Source organism: Eumetopias jubatus, unplaced genomic scaffold (assembly GCF_037043125.1).
Source record: "Eumetopias jubatus isolate StellerSeaLion01/CBP00866 unplaced genomic scaffold, mEumJub1_p1.0 scaffold_2, whole genome shotgun sequence".
Taxonomy (NCBI): Eukaryota; Metazoa; Chordata; class Mammalia; order Carnivora; family Otariidae; genus Eumetopias; species Eumetopias jubatus.
In genome coordinates, this window is record NW_028274808.1 from 96,675,629 (window position 1) to 96,694,660 (window position 19,032).

At 36.4% G+C, this 19,032-nt stretch overlaps 1 protein-coding gene across 1 annotated transcript in view; it reads right to left on the minus strand.

The window, feature by feature from the left end:
• Positions 1 to 11,383: 11,383 nt before the first annotated feature.
• HSPA4L (heat shock protein family A (Hsp70) member 4 like) overlaps positions 11,384 to 19,032 on the minus strand; it is a 53,596-nt gene continuing 45,947 nt past the window's right edge. Inside the window, exon 20 of the mRNA XM_028102294.2 lies at positions 11,384 to 17,439. Within this exon, the coding sequence (XP_027958095.2) occupies positions 17,248 to 17,439 (192 nt within the window). The 3' untranslated portion in view covers positions 11,384 to 17,247. The remainder of the gene's footprint in view (positions 17,440 to 19,032) is intronic.

The following is a 19,032-nucleotide window of genomic DNA, read 5'->3' on the forward strand; positions in this document are numbered from 1 at the left end:
CAGATGTTACACGTTTCTAAGAATTTTCTATTTCTTCTAGGTTGTCCAATGTGTTGTATACAATTTTTCATACTCTTATAATCTTTTGTATTTCTATGACATCAGTTATTTCTCCTCCTTCTTTTCTGATTTTGTTTATTGAATCCTCTTCTCTTTCTTGATGATTCTGGCTAAAGGTTTATCAATTTTGTTAACCTTTTCAAAGAACCAAGTCCTGGTTTCACTGACCTGTTCCATTGTTTTTTACTCTATTTCACTTATTTCCTTCCTTCTACTGGTTTGGGGCTTTGTTTTTTCTTCTTTTTCAACCTCCTTTAGGTGTAAGGTTTGGTTATTTTTTTGAGATTTTTCTTCTCGAGTTAAGACTGTGTTGCTATAAACTTTCCTCTAAGAACAGTTTTTGATATTTCCCAAAGATTTTGGTTTGTTGTTTTTTCATTTCATTTGTCTCCATGTATTTTTTGATTTCCTCTTTGATTTCTTGGTTGTTTCATCCATTGTTTAGTAGCATGTCATTTAGCCTCCATATATTTTTGTCATTTTTTTCTTGTGATTGATTTCCAGTTTTATACCATTGTGGTTGGAAAAGATGCTTAATGTGATTTCAATCTTTTTTAACTTATTGAGACTTGTTTTGTGGCCTTACATGTGATCTATTCTGGAGAATGATCCATGTATATTTGAAAAGATTGTGTTTTCTACTGTTTTTGAATGGAATGGTCTCAATATATCTGTTAATTCCATCTGGTCCAGTGTGTCATTCAAAGCCATGGTTTTCTTGTTGATTTTCTGTATGGATGATTTATCCATTGATTTAAGTGGCGTTTTAAAGTCCCCTACTATTATTGTACTGCCAATTTCTTCCTTTATTTCTGTTAATATTTGTTTTATGTACTTAGGTGTTCCCATGTTGGGTACTTATATATTTATCATTTGTATATCCTCTTATTGATTAGTTCCCTTTATCACTTTATCATATGTCCTTCTTTGTCCCTTGTTACAATCTTTGTTTTGAAGTCTATTTTGTCTGATATACGTATTGCTACCCCAGGTTAGTTTTTTTTTTTCTTTCATTTGGATAGTAAACATTTTTCCACCCCTTCACTTTCAGTCTTTTCAATCTACATGTCTTCAGGTCTGACATGAATCTCTCATAGGTAGCATATAGAAGGATCTTGCTTTTTTATCCATTCAGTTACTTCTCTTGCTGCTTTTAAAATCTGTTTATCACTATTTTTATGCCATTTAATTACTGTGTGCCTTGATGTGAATCTCCTTGGGTGTTTTTGTTTGATACTTTCTGGGTTTCCTGGAACTGGATGTCTGTTTCCTTCCTCCATGTTATAGAAGTTTCAGCTATTATATTCTTAAATAAATGTTCTCTCTCTTCTACTTCTGGGATCCCTATAGTGTGAATATTATTACACTGGATGATGTAACTGAGTTCCCTTAACCTATTCTCATTTTTTATTATTCTTTTTTCTTTTTGCTATGTAGCTTCGGTTTTTTCCCCCAATACTTTGTCTCCCAGTTCACTAATCCATTTTTCTTTATCCTTTAATCTACTATTGACTTCCTGTAGTGTGTTTTTAATTTTAGTTCTTCTTCTCTGGTTCTTTCTTATATTTTCTATTTCTTTGTCAAAGGTCTCAGATTCTCCACTCTCAAGTCCGGTAGGCATCTTTATGACCATCACTTTGAATTTTTTATTAGGCATATTCCTTATCTCCATTTCATTTAGTCCTTTTGCTGAGGTTCTTGTTCTTCCATTTGTGACATATTCCCATCTCCTCATTTTATTTCTCTGTGTTTGTTTCTATGTGGTAGGAAACTTAGCTATGTATCCTGATCTTGAAAAATGTGGCCTTGTAAGATTTCCTGTGGTGCCCTATAGTGCAATGTTCCCTGTTCACAAGAACCAGGCACATCAGAGGTGTCTCCTATATGGGTTTGGTGTGCTCCACTCTTATAGCTAAGCCTCATTTGCTTTCATTCCAGTCAGCTTCAGTGGCCCATTTTGCCTCTTGTGGGCTCGGTTGGTTCTGTGCTGTTAACAAGCTAGTCCAGGGATGTTGTGGGCATGTAATTGGGCAGGGTCAGCAGTCAGACCAGACACCGTCCTCAGCCCATTTGTCTGGGCTGTGGTCCCACCAACTACAGCCAGCAATCCTTGTCTTGTCCATTGAGAGGCTTTTGTTGGTAGATGTGGCCTGTAGTTAGTCCATATGTTTGCCGCAGACCCTGTGCTAGGGCTGCAGATGCACTGATCAGGAGATCACTCTCTCCACACTACCAGTTTGGCTGCTCGGACTGCAAATGTACTGGTGTGTGTGGTCATTTTCCCTTCTCCACAGGGCAGGAATCACTTTGCCGTGGTGCTGGTCCTTGCCAGGGCTGCATTCAGGACAGAAAGTGGAAGGAGTTGCTTTGATGGGACTCCGGCTTGGTGGGGCAGTTTAGATCCAGAGGACCTGCAGAAGAATGGGAGAGGGGGCATGTGGTATTTGAAAGGTAGGTAGAGGGTGTTCATGCTTTTTCATGCAGACATTCCACTATTTAGGCTGGAGGTGGGGGAGAAATGGTGCCCATCAGTTTTTTTTTTTTTCTTGAAGTCTCCTAAAGATCCCTGCTTCTTCAGCACACATTGAGGGATTAGTAATTTTCACTTATACCCCAGGTGCTTTACAAAGTGCTGCTTCTGTGCTGTATCTTGGTGGGGCCTCAGTTTTTTCCTGTCATCCTTTGGCTCTCCCAGGACTAAATCTACTAAATTTTACCCAGAGTTAAGCTCCACTGATTGTAAAAATTCATCATGCTAAGCCCTACTGGTTTTCAAAGTCAAATGTTATGGGGACTTGTTTTCCCAATGCAGTTCCCGTGTCTGTGGTGTCTGGTATGGGGTGTGCTCCTTTCCCTTCTCTGTGCTTGTGGTGTCCCTCCCATTTGTGGTTAGTCTCACTGAGACTTTGGTTCCAGACTGCATCTCTACCCGCCTCTTCTTTCCCATGTGTCCTCCTCTCTACGGTTAACCATTGAAAGTCTGTTCTGCCGGTCTTTGGGTCGTTTTCTGTGTTCAGTGCACCTATGTGGCTGTTATGCAGGTTTGTCTGTGGAACATAATGAATTTAGAATCCTCCTAATCCAGCATCTTCCAAGGATTGCAAGGTTTTTTCCTTCAGCACTTTAAACATACTGTGCCATTCCTTCCTAGTCTACAAAATATCTGCTAAAAAATATACCGTTAGTCTTTTGGTGTTCAATTTTTTTTTTTTTTTATTGAACTAGAGTTGACATAGAATGTTACATTAGTTTCAGGTGTACACCAAAGTGATGCGACAACTCTGTACATAATGCTATGCTCACAATTGTAGCCACCATCTCACCTTACATTATTAAAATGCCATTGACTACATGCCATATTCTGTTGCTTTCATCCCCATGAGTTATTCATTACATAACTGAGAAGTTAAGGGTTCCTGTTTATGTAACAAATTGTTTTTCTCTTGCTGCTTTTAATATTTTTTTGTCCTTTAAATTTTGACATTTTAATTATATCTTAGTGTGGGTCTCTTGGTATTCATCTTTTTTGAAATGCTCTGGGCATCTTAGATCTGGATGTCTGTTTCCTTCCTTAGGTTAGGGACGTTTTCAGCCTTTATTACTCAAGACAAGATTTTGGCCCTTTGTTCTTTTTCTGGGACCCTTATGAGTGTTAGTTCACTTGATGTTACCCATAAACCCCTCAAGATATTTTTACCTTTTCCCATTCTTTTTTTTCTGCTCTGATTGGATGAGTTCCACTGCCTTGCCTTACAGTGGACTGATCCTTTTCTCTGTTTCATGCAACCTGCTGTTGAACTAGTGTATTTTTCAGTGAGGTTATTGTATTCTTCAGTTCTGTGACTTTTGTTGATTATTTCAAATCATTCTGAATACCCAAGACATCAATCTGAGGACTGAGAGAACAAACTGCACAACTAGAGGGAGAAAAGAGGCCGCATTGTGGAAGGTAGTTGGTGCAGAGACATGATTTGGGGAGAAAAGAATCACAAATGCTGTGGAGGTGATCACAGAGAGAGGAGAGGGTAAGAAGAGCTTGCAGGGCATTGCACAAGAAAAACACTTCCCTGGGGGCGCCTGGGTGGCTCAGTCGTTAGGTGTCTGCCTTCAGCTCAGGGTCCTGGGATCGAGCCCCGCATTGGGCTCCCTGCTCAGTGGGAAGCCTGCTTCTCCCTCTCCCACTCCCCCTGCTTGTCTTCCCTCTCTCGCTATCTCTCTCTGTCAAATAAATAAAATCTTTAAAAAAAAAAAAGAAAAAGAAAAACACTTCCCTAAAACCATTGATGGGGTAAATGAGAGGGGCTGATGATCACAAGTTTTAACAAGCAGTGGAGCTCAAAGACTGAAGGTTTAGAAGTCCATGCCATCGCTGGAGTAGAGTCTGGCAGGCATAGAGCTGCTCCTGTGGAGAAGGAGGGCAGAGGCCCTGGAGTGGACAGTGTGGTTTGAGGGTCCCCTGGGTCACATTGGGAGAGACAGTTTCCCTTCTTGGAGTGCATTTGGCAGAAGCCCACTGCTTCTTAGGGTACGAAAGAGCTGGTAAGTGCCATTAAGCTGCTCCGTTCATTAGCAGAGGAGCAGAGACATCTGCTGAGGGGCAGCTAAGCTAGATGCTGGCTTTTTGATGTGCTTTCCCATAAATTCCAGGCCCCTGTGTGTTCGTGCAACTGCCCTTCTGGGACAAACCAGAACTGGCCATGGTGTGGCGAGACCCACAGCGTGGGTCCATCCTGTGCTGGGTCCCTAAAATTTGGAGTTTTGAAACGCAGCAGGTGCACCTGAGATAAAACACAGGAGCTGTGCTTTTGAGTGGGCAGATGACTCAGACAGAGACAAAGGTGAAGACAGGGATTTGAGGAATGCCTGGCACTCACAAGAGGAGATTGGTCACTCTTATGTGAGGGTTTCCTGAACAGCAGCAGGTGTAAACTTCCCTCTCTGGGGATGAGAGAACTGGTTAATGCCATTTTTACCCCTGCCCATCAGCATGCGCAGACTTCAGTGAGCATCACAGCACCCACAGTGGAGGCTCAAGCTGCTTACACCAAGCCCTGCCCCTGCTGCGTCCTTCAGGTGCTTTTTTACTAGGGCAAGCGTGTCTGCGAGCCAGAGCCGCAATGGACTCTTCCCCCAGCAGACCAGCACAAAACCCACTGGATGCACCAATTCTACCGACCATAGAAAGCTGCAAAGCTGCAGTTCTAGTGGAAACAGGATCTAAGCTCTCTTTTTTTAAGGGGAGGGGTGGGGGAGAGGGAGGGAGAGAATCTCAGCAGGGAGCTGAGCCCCATCATGGAGCTCAATCCCACAACCGTGAGATCATGACCTGAGCCAAAATCAAGATACAGATGCTTAACTGACTGAGCCACCCAGGTGTCCCAGGATCTAGCCTCTTTTAACAAACAGACCAAAACACACCTAGTTAAAACTCACCACACACTGGCCAAGGTCCAAATGCTCCCCACTGCAGGAAAGGAGAAACTCTGCAGAGGACTGACTTGAGGGAAAGAGTAGCCAAAACATAGCAGCAGAGTGCATGCAGCATCCAACAGAGACACTTCCTGAAGCGTCAGGCCCTGGACAGTATATGACCTATTCTTAATATAGTCATTAAGAAGGAAAAAGAAACATAGCAGGCTTTCCTAACACAGAGAAGACAGAGATCTAGACAAAATGCCAAGACGGAGGAAATCATCCCAAAAGAAAGAACAAGAAAATATCACAGCCAAGGATCTAATCAAAATGGATGTAAGTAACATGCCTGAACTAGAATTTAAAACAACAAACATAGGTATATGAGCTGGACTTGAGAAAGGCATGGAATACACCAGGGAGTCTCTTACCACAGAGATAAAATACCTAAAACTAGTCAGGCTGAAATAAAAGATGCTATAACTGAAATGTGGAACCATCTGGAGGTAATAAAACACAAGGAGGAAGAAACAGAGGAATGAATATGTGACATAGAAGATAAAATTATGGAAAAATAATGAGGCTGAAAAGAAGAGGGAAAGAAAAATATTGGATCATGAATGTAGACTAAGGGAACTCAGTGATTCCATAAAGCGTAATAACATTCATATCATAGGAGTCCCAGAAGAAGAAAAGAGTGGGAAAGGGGCAGAAGGTTTATGTGAGCAAATTATAGCCCAATTTCCCTAATCTGGGGAAGAAAACAGATATCCAAATCCAGGAGGCACAGAGAACTCCCACCAGAATCAACAAAAGCAGGCCAACACCGAGACATATTGTAGTAAAATTTGCAAATACAGGGATAAGGAAAAAATCCTGACAGCAGCAAGGGAAAAGAAATCCCTAACTTACAAGGGAAGACAAATAAGGCTGGCAGTAGACCTGTCCACGGAAACCTGGCAGGCCAGAAGAAAGTAGCATAATATATATTTTCAATGTGCTGAATGGGAAAAACATGCAGCCAAGAATACTATATCCAGCAAGGCTATCATTCAGAATAGAAGGAGAGATAAAGAGTTTCCCAGACAAACAAAAACTAAAGGAGTTCATGACCACTAAGCCATCCCTGCAAGAAATATTAAAGGGGACTCTGGGAAAGAAAGACAAAAAGTGACAAAAACTAGAAAGGAAAAGAAAAAAAATCTCCAGAAACAACTTAACAGGTAAACTCATATCTATCAATAATCACTCTGAATGTAAATGGACTATATTCTCCAATTAAAAGACACAGGTATCAGAGTGGATAATAAAAAAACAAGACCCATCTATGTGCTGCCTACAAGAGACTCACTTTAGACCAAAGGACACCTACAGACTGAAAGTGGGGGAATGGAGAACAATTTATCATGCTAATGGACATCAAAAAAAGGTGGCATACCTATACTTAGACAAACTAGCTAATAAAGGGGTCTATCCAACATGAAGATCTAACAATTGTAAATATTTATGGTTCCGACTTGGGAGCACCCAAATCTATAAAACAATAACAAACATAAAGGAGTTCACTGATAACACAATAATAGTAGGGGACTTTACAGCAATGGAAAGATCATCTAAGCAGAAAATCACCAAGGAAACAATGGCTTGGAATGACACACTGGACCAGAAGGACTTAACAGATATATTAAGAACGTTTCATCCTAAAGCAGCAGAATACATTCTTTTTGAGTGCACATGGAACATTCTCCAGAATAAATCACATACTAGGTCACAAATCAGACCTCAACAAATACAAAAAGATTGAGATTATACCATGCATATTTTCTGACAACACTATAAAACTTGGAGTTGATAGCAAGAAAAAAATTGGAAAGACCACAAATACATGTAGGTTAGAGAACATCCTACTAAAAACTGAATGGTTTGGGGAGCCTGGGTGACTCAGTCGATTAAGCCTCTGCCTTCAGCTTAGGTCACGATCCCAGGGTCCTGGGATCTAGCTTTGTGTCAGGCTCCTTGCTCAACGGGGGAGTCTGCTTCTCCCTCTCTCTCTGACCCTCCCCCTGCTCGTGCTTTCTCTCTCTCTCTTTCAAATAAATAACATCTTAAAAAAAAAAAGAACGAGTGGGTTAACCAAGAAATTAAAGAAAAATTAAAAAAATACACAGAAGCATATGAAAGTGAAAATACGACAGTCCAAAACCTTGGGGATGCAGCAAAAGCAGTCATAAGAGGGAAGTATACAGCAATACAGGCCTACCTCAAGAAGCAAGAAAGTCTCAAATATACAACCTAACTTTACACCTAAAGGAGCTAGAGAAGGAAGAGCAAATAAAGCCTAAAGCCAGCAGAAGAAGAAATAATAAAGATTAGAGCCAAAATAAGTGATACAGAAACAGAAAAAAACAGAACAGATCAATGAAACTAGGAGCTGGTTCTTTGAAAGAATTAATGAAACTGTTAAACCTCTAGCCAGACTTACCAAAAACAAGGACCCAAATAAATCAAATCACAAATGAAAGAGGAGAGATCACAACCAACACCACAGAAATACAATTATAAGAGAATATTATGAACAATTATATGCCAAAAAATTAGGCAATCTGGAAGAAATGGATAAATTCTTAAAAACATGTAAGCTATCAAAACTCAACCAGGAAGAAATAGAAAATTTAAAAAGACCATAACCAGCAAAGAAACTGAATTAGTAATAAAAAATCCCCCAACAAACAAAAGTCCAGGGCCAGATGGCTTCCCAGGGGAATTCTACCAAACATTTAAAGAAGAGATAATACCTATTCTCAAACTGTTCCAAAGAACAGAAATGGAAAGAAAACTTCCAAATTGCTTTTATGAAGCCAGTATTACTTTGATTCCAAAACCAAAGACCCCACTAAAGGAGGGAATTACAGGCCAATCTCTCTCATGAACATGGATACAAAAATTCTCAACAAGATACTAGCAAATAGAATCCAACAGTACATTAAAAGAATCATTCAGCACAATCAAAACGAGCTTTGAAGGATATGGTAAGGACTTTGGGTTTCACTGAATGATGTGGAGATCTATGGAGTGTTTTAATCAGAAGAGTGACCTATGATCTGATATACAAGTTTTAAAAAGATAAATTTGAATTGCGTTGGGAATGTCAGGAAGACCCATCAGTACACTACTGCAATGAAAATGGATGATTATTTTTCTAAATCATAAACGAACAATGAAATGTACTCTCAAGCAACTGTTAAAATATTTTTTTCTTAGTCAATGTGCAGAATGATAGATTTCCTAACATTAAACCACTCTTGCATCCTTGGGATAAAACTAATCTGATAACATATTTTTAATATGTTTATAAATTGTTTGCTAGTATTTAGAAAATTTGTAATTTGTTGCATTTATGTGCATGATTGGGTTTAGGAAAGTAATTTTGTTCCTCAGACCATCCTTTTCTGGTGTGGTATATCAAGTGTACACTGTGAGACTGGCTTTATAAAGGGAATTGGGATGTTTTCTTAAACCCTAACCTTTTAGTCTCATTTCTAGGATATTTGTAAGACATTCTGGTCTTGGTTTATCTTTTATGGGTGTATTTTTAACTCAGAATTGATTTAATGATTATGTTTTTTCCTTCATCAATTTTGCTAGAGGCTTTTTAAAAAAATTATTTTCAGATAGAGGTTTTGATTTTGTTGATCCTTTATTCTACTTGCTATTAATTTTTCCTCTATTCATTTTAATTTCTTTAGGTTCATTTTGCTATTGTCTTTCTCCTTTACTAGGATGATTAGGGTCATTACATTTTTAATCTTCATTTCCAGTATATGCATTGAAGCAAAGAAACTTTTAAAAAAAATAATTGTATTTATTTATATTTGGGGTGGGCTGAGGGGTAGGGAGACCATCCCAAGTAGGCTCCATGCCCCCCGTGGAGCCTGACCTGGGGCTCCACCTCACAACCCTGATATCATCACCTGAGCTGAAACTGAGATGCAAATGCTCAACTGAGCCACCCAGATGCCCCGAAGCATATGAACTTCTCTAGCTGTACGTTACCATTTTTTTTTTTTTAAGATTTTGTCAGAGAAAGAGCGAGCAAGCGAGCACAAGCAGCGGGGAGCAGTAAGGAGCAGTAACCAGAGAGAGAAGCAGGCTCCCCGCTGAGCAGGGAGCCTGATGCGGGGCTTGATCCCAGGACCCTCAGATCATGACCCAAGCTGAAGGCAGACGCTTAACTGACTGAGCCACCCAGATGTCCCGTTACCAAATCTTATATGCAGCTTTATTTAAATACTGCTGAACACTTATGTGCATTCTTGTGTACTGCAATGAGAAAAACAGATTTTAAATCTCAAAGAGGTGCGTTTGCAATTTAAGATAAAAAAATCCTAAAAATATGTTTATATCGTCATTCCATTAGAAGTATTTTCTAATTTTTAACATGCTTTGATGTTTCATGAAGTTAATTTTTTCAATTCAAGCATATGGGCATAAGAATTTCTTTTGGACTGTCTTCATAGGTTACTTCTAGTCTTATTGTGCTGTTGTTGTCTGAAAATCTGTATAATGGTCTTTGGTGTTTATTGAGATTTGCTTTGTGATTTACTGATATTTTTATAAATATTCCATGTGTAAAGTTTTACCTAACAATTCATAGCTTATGTGAGTCTATTGGATCTAGCTTTTAAAATTCTATTCTTTTAATTACTTATCACCTACTATCAGTTATCACAGATACCTTAGGCCTAAATTTCTTTGTAACTGTCAATTGCTTTATAGATTTCAAAGCTTGAGCTTTTTTTTTAATTCCTGGTGAGAATTGCTCCATTTATTATTATGAAAGCTCACTTTTTATTCCAACACTTTCTTTCACCTTAAAATCAATTTTATCTGATTAATATTTTCACAATTTCATTTGATTGGCATCTTATTCCATCAATTTAAACTATTACATCATTGTGTTTAATAGTTATCTTTGTAAAAACCACATAGTTTTTAAACTGGCAAGTTCATGGTGTTTACATTTACTGTAACTACTGACATTTGGATTTCTATTATTTTGTGTGATTTGTTCTTTGCTTCTCTTTGCCTTCAACAGGGTTTTCTTAACTACAAATTATTTCCTTCCTACTTAACTTTTAATTTAACCTAACTCTTGCGAGCTCTAAAACAGTACACAAATCCTTTCAGGTTTACACTGCTTTTTACCATCACAGTGAACTTAAATAGGAAACCAAATGTAGTCATTTGGCAATGCTGCTGCTGGACACTAGTTCACACTGCCTTCTGGCATTTGCAGGCTATGTGAACCTCTTGCACCTTTTTTCCTTTACACTTAAAAAGGGAGAATTTTTAGGGATAAAGAATTGGGAGGTACTTACAATCAACAGACATTCCTTCCTCATCTCTGGAAGGCTATGTCTTTCCTGTTTAATTACTAGTGACTTAGGTTTTTCAACAAGCAAAACAAACCTAAATCCTATCCAATTCTCCCCAATTCAGCATAAGTCGAATAGGAATGAAATGTCAGTTGTTAAGCCTTCTAGACTTAAGTATTTATTTGCATTTCATTGGGCAGTCTAAAGTACATGGGGGTATATTTTTCTAGACGGAGGATCCATTAGCCTTTGATTCTTTTGTTTTTCTGTCCCTATAAGATTAAGCACCAAATGCTCTAATCTAGACGAGGGGCCCTAATCATTTTCTTATCCCAACATCCTAAACTACTTGATACATTTTTGTTAAGAATAACAATTTTCTGGGGCGCCTAGATGTCTCAGTTGGTTAAGCATCTGCCTTCGGCTCAGGTCATGATCCCAGGGTCCTGGGATGGAGCCCCGCATCGGGCTCCCTGCTTGGCTGGGAGCCTGCTTCTCCCTCTCCCCCACCCCCCACCCCCTTGTGATCTGTGTCAAGTAAATAAATAAAATCTTTAAAAATAAATAAAGAATTGCAATTCTCAAGCAAGAGCTATTATGAGACTTAATGGGGCATGGAGCTCCTCTATGCCTACTGAAAATGTCTAAAGTCTTCAAATTCATTGATTTCTACGTTTTCTCTTCCAGTATATAAAGCTCAATTATTCTGACAACACATCCAACATTAGCAAACTATTTTAGTTTTCAGAATCAATAGCATCTGAAGGTTTGAAAAATTTGCCAATTAAAGACCCTCATCAACAAGCAAACTTTTGTAAATGTTTCTGATGACTTGTCCACAAACTACCATCAAGTCAGTGAAGTTCAATATGTGAAAATTAAACCTAAGGTGTGCAAAACACATGGTTCAATAAGTGGATATATATTTATTCTAATTACATGACTTGACAATGTGCACTGTCATCCAAACATTAATTGCATTTATCAATTGCTATTTGTTCACTAGTATGAAGATGTCAATTTACATACATAAAATGTTTTATATACTTTGATCCTGCCATATGTAAACATTTTTAAGGATGTTTGTGAGCCAAAATTGTATTCCAGTTGTGTATTCCTAGAATGTTACCAACATAACATCTCAAACCATTCTCATGTTGGCTCATTGAAGCTGAGGGTCTATTACATGCAAAAATCAGTTATTATTTTTATAGGCACGTCATACTTGGTTATGATTTTATGCATTGCACTGGTTGCTCTTTGTACAGAAAACAAACTGGGAAATTAAGAAATCAAATGTAGTTTTCTTAAAAAAAAAATAGCTAGTAGGAACTAAACTGCCAGAAATTATTTTACACTAATGACTAGAGTCAGAGTCACCAGGTACAGAAATTATTTTAATAATGGTTGAAGAAAAAATGACTTGGATGCCATATTGTTAGAACTAAAACAATTTGATAATTTCATTAAAAAACTGCTTCTGTATACTGTAGTATTGAACAATGGCTTCATCCTACCAAGTATAAAAGGTAACCACTTTTAATGTGAGTCTCCTTGTAAAACACTAAGCCATAAAATTTTATTTCAGGGACAAAAATACAACACTTAAAACATTACCTTGATTTCCCTCTCTCTAATTACATTTTATCATCTTATTCTGGATGGGTCCGTATGATTTCAAGAGGATTTTACTCAAGGTCTTGGAAGCAAAAAGTTTAGGAAATTGTAAAAAACAAGATGCACAGCACATGTATGTAAATCAGAAAGCAACAAACAATGGAAGGTGGCTAACCCTTAAACAACTATTTTGAATTTCTGAGCCTTGTTATTTTGTCACATTGATATTTGTATTAAAAATAAGGAATGCTGGGTTTCCTAATACACAATAATTCACAAAATTGACCTCTTTTGGTCCAGAACTACTTAAAAGTATTCTACTTGAAAGTATTCTAAAGGCCAAAACATGAAAAATCTAGAAGCCATTATTAAACTTTAGAGATACTATGTATGGAAACTTACAACACGGCTTTCAAGTATGAATTTAAGAGTCAAAACATTCTTCACAGTAAGATTTGGTATTTAAAGGGGACAAAGGTAATAAAATTAGCTATCAAAGTGATAGGATAGCAGTGAAACTATTTTTAAGAATCCATGAAATAAAAGACCTAAAGAATAATCTAAAAAAACCCCACAAAATATGCTTGAGAAAAATAGGATTATTTAAGAGCTTAGAACCGGATGACAGGATAAATAAGATTAACCAGAAATAATAAGATCACTTCCATCTACAAGTTTATACACTATAAAAGTAAAATGTACTGAATTTTACTTATCTCTGTACAGGGTGGGTCATTTTTAGGTATCATTTTACTTCCTTAATAAATCACCCTGTGACTCAGAACATGACAGTAATAGATTCCAAAGCAAAGATTATACTGTTCATTTTTATTATGGTTATGGATTTTGACCTGCTTGACAGAGTCAAATATTCATGATTCTAGTTTTTTTCTTTGATTTGAATGTTCCAAGTCATTTAATAACATATTTTAATAGATGTGCTTTTTCTTTTAGTACCTACTCTAATAATATGCTAGAGGTATCCTTAGGGATCTGCAAGATGAGAGAATGGTTCCCACCTAATAGGTACTTGACCACTGTCATAGACATTTTTCTTCTTTTAAGCAGTGTCAGTTTAATATTCTAAGAATTCCAGGTGCCCTTTTTTGTGTGAAACAAGTACCCCTGAATTTAGCAAGAAAAAATTTAGACATCTGTTTTATAAACCCAAAGCTGTTTTCTTAGGAAACACAGGAATATATGGGAGAACATTAATTTTAGTACATTTTTAAATTAGAGATGTGGAAGCAAAACAGATGAAGTTTTTTGTTTGTTTTGGTCTTTTTGATCTGCATTAATTTTTGTTATTTTATCAAAAGAAAAAATTATATGCTTCCTGGGAACTTTTAAAATGATAAGACCTTGGATTAAATAAGACCTTGACAAAAACAAAAGGTAATTATACACCTTTTTCTTTTTTGCTCAGAAAAGTCTGTTTTCTGAAATTGCTTTAAAAAGCTTAGTTTGCTAAATGGAATGGTAGTTACAAACCACTGTAGAGTAAGAGGATAATAAAATATTAGAACCACACTCGCTAAGCATCCCTACTACCTATGTCATTTGAAAAGTTATCAAGTGGCTCCTTTAAGCAGTGCCATCAGATTTTAAATACTGATAAAATTAAGTTATGCCTATCATTAATTTTGTAGGATCAAATATGACAAAGCCAAATTCCACTTAAAACTTCCAAAGTTTAACCACAAAATAACATTTGCCTTAGAATTGAGGTTTTTGGTTGTAAAATTCTAAAAGGTGAGAAGGGTGAAGTTGTATTTTTCTTGTCATTGAAGAATCACTTCTATGGTATGTAAGACCAATGCCAGGGTTTCAGTTGTTGTGAACTACCAAATATCAGCTATTAAAAAAAATTCCTAATGGGAAGGTTTATAGGTTTATTATTACAACTCAAATTTATGAAAATGGAGGAATGGTTCTAACTATTTTGGGTCAAACTAAAGTCAGCTAATTTGGTTTACTGTATTTGCCTCTTGTCAAATATTGATAATTTCTCACAACAGTTCAAGATGTGCTAATTTGGATAAAATGCTTTAACACTTATTATATTGAATATTGAGCCCCCAAATTCACTTTAATATAGACTTCTATCTAGGAAATAATCATAAATATACTAAAAATTGGCCAAGAAACTCTAAGAAATCTTTATTTCTTCTTAATAAAAGTCTAATTAATTATATTTAAACAGAGATGATCTGTTTATTCCAAAAGCCCAATTCTTTGGTGTGCTGTTTCTAGTTATTAAGAATTCTGTATACTGCTAAGGAATTGAAACTTCTCAAACTTATATTATTTAAGCAATCTTTGTTTTTAAAATCACAGTATTATTGGCTATCAGGAGTTGGATTCTGAAATCAAGTAATTTATACTTTTCCCAAAGTGTACTAATCTAGATTAATCATCCTAGATATTTTCTACATACTTAGTTCATATTTGATTATAGGAAAACATTCTCATTTTCTAGGTCTTTTAAAATAACTTCTAAAATAGTGGCCTTTTTGAAAAAATTTTTGTCTAGTACTGCATATATTTCAGTGCAGATTAAAATTAAACTGAACCATGCCTTCCACCCAAAACTGTATTAAGGAGAACATCTTTTCCTTTATTAACATATTCAATAAATAACCACATCATAAGGTTAAAGGGCTTTTAAAAATATCATTTAAGTTGAATGAGTAGGAAAAGTATACATATCATCTTTGGATGTATTTAACTTATTAAGTCAGGTGTTATATAACTGCAAGAAATGGAATGTTATATATCTGACTAAAACAGAGCTACATAAACTGAAGAGAAGAACAGGAAATGTCAGGTATAATTAGACAATTCAGATGCAGAAAGGGCTATTTCCTCATCTGTTTGCAAGAAGTTATGGAGCTACATAGCCCTTAACGAAGTTGGTGGAGATTTTCTTGTTAACTCAAGAAAAAGCTATAAACTCCCTAATGTGTACTGTTGAAATATTCCTAACTTTGATGCGCTTCCTGAAATGAACCTATATATTCAACCTATAAAGGAAAAGTAACTGATGCTTTAAAGAAAAAAAAAGTACTTCATTACTAATGGATATAATTAGTTCACTTTTTAGTATTAAGACAAGGATAAGTTTAAAGACTAGAAGACATTAAAAATATATTGGGTCTGTATGATTTTTTTAATGCAAAAAAGGGACATCTCCCTCAAAAAGGATGAATAAAAATCCCTGCAAAATGCACTGCTCCATACTCTCCCCTTCAGTGCAGACTACATTGTAGAAACAAAATCTCTCTTAAGAGAACTATTTGTGAGAAATAATGACTATCCCTAAAGATATTCAACTCTCAATTTTTACTACTTAAGAAAAGTCAGTATTAATTGTTCTTAATATAAAGGTTTAGCTTTGGGGAAAAGTGAGCCTTTCAAAGTTTTAACTTAGGTTAACCTAGTTGATTGGCATGAAACACAAATGCCCATGGCATTGTCTATGCTTCTAGTAGGTTTGGAAAGTCATTTCAGTCTGCTCCCATACTTAGTTTCAAGCCTCTGGAAGGAAATGAACAATGTGAACAAGTCTGGTGATGAAGCACAGATTAAGTCCTTCAAATATCTTAATTTCACAGTCCTTTGTCCCATGTAATAGATGTAAGAAGCACCAAAATTGGAGCCAAGATCTGAACAGGTAATGTAACAGCAGGAACTATAATTTAATCACATCATATCATATTACACTTATGTAACATTCTATATTTTGCCTGTTGATATGTAACATAGTTAAGTTTATTACAAGCATTATTTCCTAAGACTTACGGTAGAAGTACTTCTTTTCAAGTATTACCGCTTATTTAATAGTGTTTATCTATTTCTTAACATTAAGTAAATCAGTGATAAATGTATATTATGCAATACACATTGTGCCATTTCTCCCTACCCTGTGTTATTAACAAAATCAATTAAGAAAACCAAAACAACTATTAAAACTGAAACAAGGCTATCAACATCACAGATGCATGTCTGAGTAGGTCAACAGCATTTCCCCCTTAACATGAAGGTATTTTCATCAAAAATGCTTATCTTTAGGCTAGTATTTACTTTAGCAGCAGCTGGTCTTCAGGACAAGTAGATCAGAAGTTTCAAGTGAAAATGACACTGAATTACTCTGAGAAAACATCAATCCACATTACTAATAAAAGATGCAAACTGCTGGTGTCACCGTAACATAAAAATTGTGTTTTCCCTTTCAACATGTGATTTATTTCATTTATGTGATGACAATACTTTGGAGTTCTCATGGCACACCAATGAGATTATCTGTTTTCATATTTAAATTCTAACTACAATAACTAGAAAAAAAGTCAGTGCCTCGGTGGCTTTAAACCACATCAATTGCAATGTTTTTCAAAATGATGATGCAATTAAATCTATGCTTCTGCAACAATAGTGCAATACAGTATCCTCTCCTGAATACAGGAGCTGAGGTTTATCCAAGTAGAAGCTTTAAATAAGGTAGATTGTTGCCAAATACGCATCAGTCTCCATGTTTGATATAACATGTATTAGGAAAGCTAAAACTGACTTGTAATCTATACTCAGCTAAAGCTTCACATAAGCAGCAATGGAAATGAACAGAGGTGCACTCAATATAAAACACTTTTCAAAACTACTCCAAAAAACAAATGACAAAAAGTGGTTAAGAACAACTGAACATATGTTGTGGGTACCACATGTAAAAGGAAGAATGGACCTTGTGGTTGCTTGCACTGTTTGAATTATGTGAAGATAAATTTAAGACTTAGTCCACTTCCATCTCTCCAGAAGATTTAGTATGCTGGGAGCTGTCTTTTGTTGTATCTGGTTTAGTTTCAGTCCCACTCTGTCCATCCATCGGTCCATTGTGTTCACTATTAGCTTTTGCTTTGTCTTCAGCAACCTCTACTTTCGGTTTGGGCTTGTAAATGATGGGGTTACAGAAATTATCCAGTTCCTAAAGGCATGAAGAAAAGTGATTATTTAAAAATACTACAGAAAAAGTTACCATTAACTTTCTAATTTCCACATTAATAGGACATTCCTGAATTTATGTTAGTTCAGTTAGAAAACCAAGTTTCTTCAAATACTTCAATGAAGCATTTACTTCGGCGTTAGTGCATGTTAGTGTTGATAAGGAACTCTTCAATCTTTAATAAAATTCTTTGTATCTAACCTTCCTAAAAACTGGTTCCTCATAATCTAATTTTCTTGGCAGAAATAATTTTTATTTTTTTATTTTTAAGATTTTATTTATTTGAGAGAGAGAGAATGAGAGATAGAGAGCATGAGAGGGAAGAGGGTCAGAGGGAGAAGCAGACTCCCTGCTGAGCAGGGAGCCCGATGTGGGACTCGATCCTGGGACTCCAGGATCATGACCTGATCCGAAGGCAGTCGCTTAACCAACTGAGCCACCCAGGCGCCCGGCAGAAATAATTTTTAATTCATTTCTTTAAATTATGCCTAATGCTCTGAGAATTATGTCAAATAACACCTATTTCATAAATTGGTATTTACATGAAAACAGCTTTAATAAGTGGAATTGTAGAACTATGCTGAAGGAAAAATAAGTCATGAATGTAAATGCAACTTAATAACTTTAAGTACAATGTATTTTCTCTATCTTTGCTTATTTCTTTTTTTTTTTAAAACGTTTTATTTATTTATTCATGAGAGTCAGAGAGAGAGAGAGAGAGAGAGAGAGAGGCAGAGACAGAGGGAGAAGCAGGCTCCCCACCTAGCAGGGAGCCCGATGCAGGGCTCGATCCCAGGACCCTGGGATCATGACCTGAGCTGAAGGCAGACGCTTAACAACTGAGCCAGAACACAAAAATAAAAGACCATTAAAATCTTTCAAGACCAGTGTCACAGAGATTGGGATAGGGATGGAAAGATAGGAGAGCGTTAACACTCTGGGGAAACTGCTCTCATGACACTATGTCTCAATTGATGAGGCGTAAATTATTATGGCTTCTTCACAAAACTTTCTCAAAAGGAAAATACTTTGATTAAAAAAAATACCTGTTTTTGTTTAAAAAAAAAAAAAACAGCCTTGAAAACATACTGAACTAGATAAGAAAAAAAAAAGCACCTGAAATTCCATCTTCTACAGATTAACATGAACATTTTGGTGAATATCCTTCTAGATGTACGTCCATGCATATAAATACATGCAAAGCTACAGATGTATGAAGATGCTTGCTAAATACAGTGAAAGAACTTCATTTAGATTCTATAATCTTTCCTTTTTCATTCAATATGTTGTATACATCTATCTAAATCTCTCTCTATATCTAAAATTATGTAATGATTGCAAAGTGTTGTATGGATGCTTCAATTTATCTAGTTTCTTACTGCTAGGTATTTGTTTCTTTCAATTTTTTGCTAATTAATAAGCAAGGGTATTTATGTGCCTATACCTGTGCAATGATCAATTTAGGATGAATTCCTAGAATTGTGATTTCTGGGTTAAAGGGTATGTATACTTCCTTTAAATTTCTATACATATACTGATGAGAAATGTTTTAATGAATTCAACCAAGTTGCTCAG